Genomic DNA, 3793 nt, shown 5'->3' with positions numbered 1-3793 from the left:
GAAGGGGGCTTTTTTAATGAAATTTTATATAAATACCTTTCAAACGGTATAGATTACGATTATAAAGAAATCTCTGGGGGAAATCTTTTCCGAGGGGGTGGGGAGAGGACTTCGGAAAATTCACAAGATCCGATGTTTTTCACTCGTAACTTTAAGGAAAATCAATATCTTTCTACTGTGCCGGTGGCACGTAAAAGCATCCACTACACTCTCAGAGTGGTTGGCGTTAGGAAGGGCATCCAGCTGTAGAAACTCTGCCAGATCAGATTGGAGCCTGGTGCAGCCTTCTGGCTTGCAAGTCCTCAGTCAAATCGTCCAACCCATGCTGGCATGAAAAGCGGACGTTAAACGATGATGATGATGATGATGATTCAGATCCACATAGGAAACGAATCTGGAAACAAAAATGCACGTAAAGCAACGTAGGAGTGGGAGAGGACTTCGGAAAATTCACAAGATCCAAGTTTTTTCCCTTGTAACTTTAAGGAAAATATAATCCTTTTGAAATCACAAATTAGGCTTTCCCTCGAGAACTTGGATGCTAGACATCCCTTTGAAGGGTTCGGGTCCTTACTTTTACTATATATACACACACACACACACATACATATATATATATATATAGTAGAAGTAAGGACCAGAATTGGCTATTAATATTAACTGCTGCATTCATTGCATCTATTTATAACATATATCTGTCACATTCGGTGACTTGCTAATGTACTAACAACAGCACATTTGATTATATTTTTACTATAAACAGACTCAATGTATATGTTGTTTTCTCTCACAATGCTTATATCTGAAAATAGAGTCATTGTATTGCTAGGAGTTTAATTTGAACTGTTCTGGATGTTGAATTTTAAAATGGTGTCTTCCTTTAATGTCTCAATATCTTTCAGTATGTTAGTTCTGATGAGTGTGCAAACTAAATAACTTGTGCACATAACTGAAACCATGTAGAACACTGCAAACACAGGCTCCTAGGGTGAACGTATTGCTACTCCATGTAATTTTACTATTACATAGATATGTGTTGGGTTGCTTCTCTTGCAATGCAGAGGAAAGAAGGGGCTCCAGTTTGTGTACTTATTGATGTAATTACTTCAGAGTAGTAGACTTAATCTATTGCCCAGTTTAACACCACCATCATCCGGCACAATAGATACCTTTAGCAGAGTCCACTGCTGTAAGCATGCAGGCCAGGCACCTGGTTTGAGGATTCTTCCCTTCCTTCCTCCCTTCTACCCGTTTCAGAGATCCTATAACATGTCATGGGAATTACCTTCCCACCTGATTAAAAGATAAAAAATAAATAACTGATTTGTTCAGTTTAGCTTTTATTTGGGTGATGTTATCTCTGAATAAATAGGTTTTTGTCACTGAATACAATGTTAATTCTTTAGGAATATTCATCTTCTCCATGATTATGAACATAATATTTTCTCACGTTTACATATTTTGAAGTCGTTATTTTTTAAAGTTTTGTGGAGCTTGTTTAAAGGTTCCTCTTGATTATTTGTTTATTGTGCGTAGGCATCCATTGTATTATATTCATCTCAGATAAGTGTAGGCCTCACCGAGGCAATGACTAATGACCGAGACCTTTGGAAATATGCTGTGCGTGAGAAGACCCGGCAAGCCAAGTGAGACCATAACCCGTGGCCTTTGCCAGGGGTGTAGTCAGCCCACTTATGCATACCTTTCCTTCATTGGACACTAAACTCTTCTTGCAAAGACCTGTTGAAGCAAGGGAAATCGAAATTGAAATTGAACCAAATTTGACGACTGGCACCCATGCCAACCTTTTCTTCATTGGACACTAAACTCTGCTTGCGAAGACCTGTTGGGGCAAGTGAAATCAAAATTGAAATTGAACCAAATTCAATGACTGGCACCCATTCCAGTGTAGTGCTAACAGCACCGTCCGAGCGTGATCATTGCCAGAGCAGCTGTCTGGCTTCCGTGCCGGTGGCATGTAAATAGTACCATTTGAGCGTGATCGTTACCAGCGTCGCCTTACTGGCACTTGTGCCAGTGGCACGTGTAAAAACATTCAAGTGAGGTAGTTGCCAGTGTTGCTGGACTGGCTCCTGTGCAGGTGCCACGTAAAAAACACTGTTTGAGTGTGGCCGTTGCCAATACTGCCTGACTGGCCCTCGTGCCGGTGGCACGTAAAAGCACCCACTACACTTTCGGAGTGGAAGGGCATCCAGCTGTAGAAACTCTGCTACATCAGATTGGACCCTGGTGCAGCCATCTGGTTCACCAGTCCTCAGTCAAATTGTCCAACCCATGCTAGCATGGAAAGTAGATGTTAAACGATAATGATGATGATGATGTCTGAGATTTTGCAGGGTTTGATAGAGGAGTTTGATCTCAACTTTTTTTCTGCTTGGTTACATTTTGGTTGTAGGTGTAAGTTGGAACTGAGGGTAAAGAATGTAATTTAATTTGGGTTGAGTGTTTGTTGGGTAGGTTAAGAATTTATCTTCCTGAGTGGGTAGAGTGATTTTTTTTTTCTTTATAAATCAATTAGCAATGAATAACCAATAGACTGGTGAATTGAACAAAAATACCTTGTAGTCAGTTGTCTGCACAAGTCACATCACTTTATACCAAAAGTATGAAATTAATAAAATAGTGCGAGACAACATATCAGGATCAATATAAGCAGTTACAACACTTGAAGGTGGTACCTCAGCTTTGTAACAGCCCAGTGACTGTAAAAAGTATCATATCAGCACAATATTGCAACCCCATAAACATTTTAATCATGACCCAATTTCATATGAACCAGATAAAATTGTAATATGTCACCTCAAGCTTAATTAATTCAGATTTGATTCTATGACATTGTATTACTTAATGAATTTACATTAATATCTTTTCATTTTCACAGACAGGTTGACATCTTTCACCTTGTCAACTTTTAGAAATACTATTCACTTATCTCCTGCTTCACTTAATGTTTTTTCTGTGTCAGTTTTGTTAGATCTTTTGTCCCAAATTTTTTTAGAAAAAAATATAAAAATACTTTCTTTCTCTCCCGAAAATTTTACCAAATTGTTTCATGTTTTTTTTTTCCATATTTGCTTGTAATTTTTTTCCGTTTTTTCTTATTAACTAGGAGAAACAATGAAGATGAATCTGTTTCAAAGTGTAACCAATGCAATGGAGATAGCTCTAGAATCTGATCCAACTGCTGGTTTGTTTCATTATTTTGTTTTTATATCTGGAGAGATCTATTTTGTTTTGCTATTTTGCATCCTTTTTTTTGTGGTGGGGAGAAGTTTTTTGTTGGAGCAGTTATACGTTTTTGTTTTTGCAGTTATACGTTTTTGTTTTTGCAGTTATACGTTGCCAGTATCACCTGACTGGCGGTGACACGTAAAAGCACCTACTACACTCTCAGAGTGGTTGGCGTTAGGAAGGGCATTCAGCTGTAGAAACTCTGCCAAATCAGATTGGAGCCTGGTGTAGCCTTCGGGCTCCACCAGTCCTCAGTCAAATCTTCCAACCCATGCTAGCATGGAAAGCGGACGTTAAACGATGATGATGATGATGATGACATCCTTCCTATTACAGTTCTATATTTAAGAGATGAGGAATTATTTACATTATTTACATTATTTACGTTTGACGGATATTTGTCCTCATCTTGTTTGTTGTTAACACAACGTTTCGGCTGACATACCCTCCAGCCTTCGTCAGGTGTCTTGGGGAAATTTCGAACCTGGATTCTCATTCCTAACGATGTTACTATTATTATATTATTATTATTAATCAGGTC

The 3793-nt window shown here is 38.5% G+C and overlaps 1 protein-coding gene across 1 annotated transcript in view; it reads left to right on the top strand.

Annotated features, from left to right (window-relative positions):
* The window catches only part of LOC106875153 (2-oxoisovalerate dehydrogenase subunit beta, mitochondrial), a 30760-nt gene that overhangs the window by 7985 nt on the left and 18982 nt on the right, over positions 1-3793 (top strand). Inside the window, exon 2 of the mRNA XM_014923169.2 lies at positions 3131-3208. Within this exon, the coding sequence (XP_014778655.1) occupies positions 3131-3208 (78 nt within the window). The remainder of the gene's footprint in view (positions 1-3130; positions 3209-3793) is intronic.

This window comes from Octopus bimaculoides, chromosome 2 (assembly GCF_001194135.2).
Source record: "Octopus bimaculoides isolate UCB-OBI-ISO-001 chromosome 2, ASM119413v2, whole genome shotgun sequence".
Classification (NCBI taxonomy): Eukaryota; Metazoa; Mollusca; class Cephalopoda; order Octopoda; family Octopodidae; genus Octopus; species Octopus bimaculoides.
The sequence above is the reverse complement of the archived record's forward strand: the minus strand, read 5'-3'. Positions and strand labels throughout refer to the sequence as shown.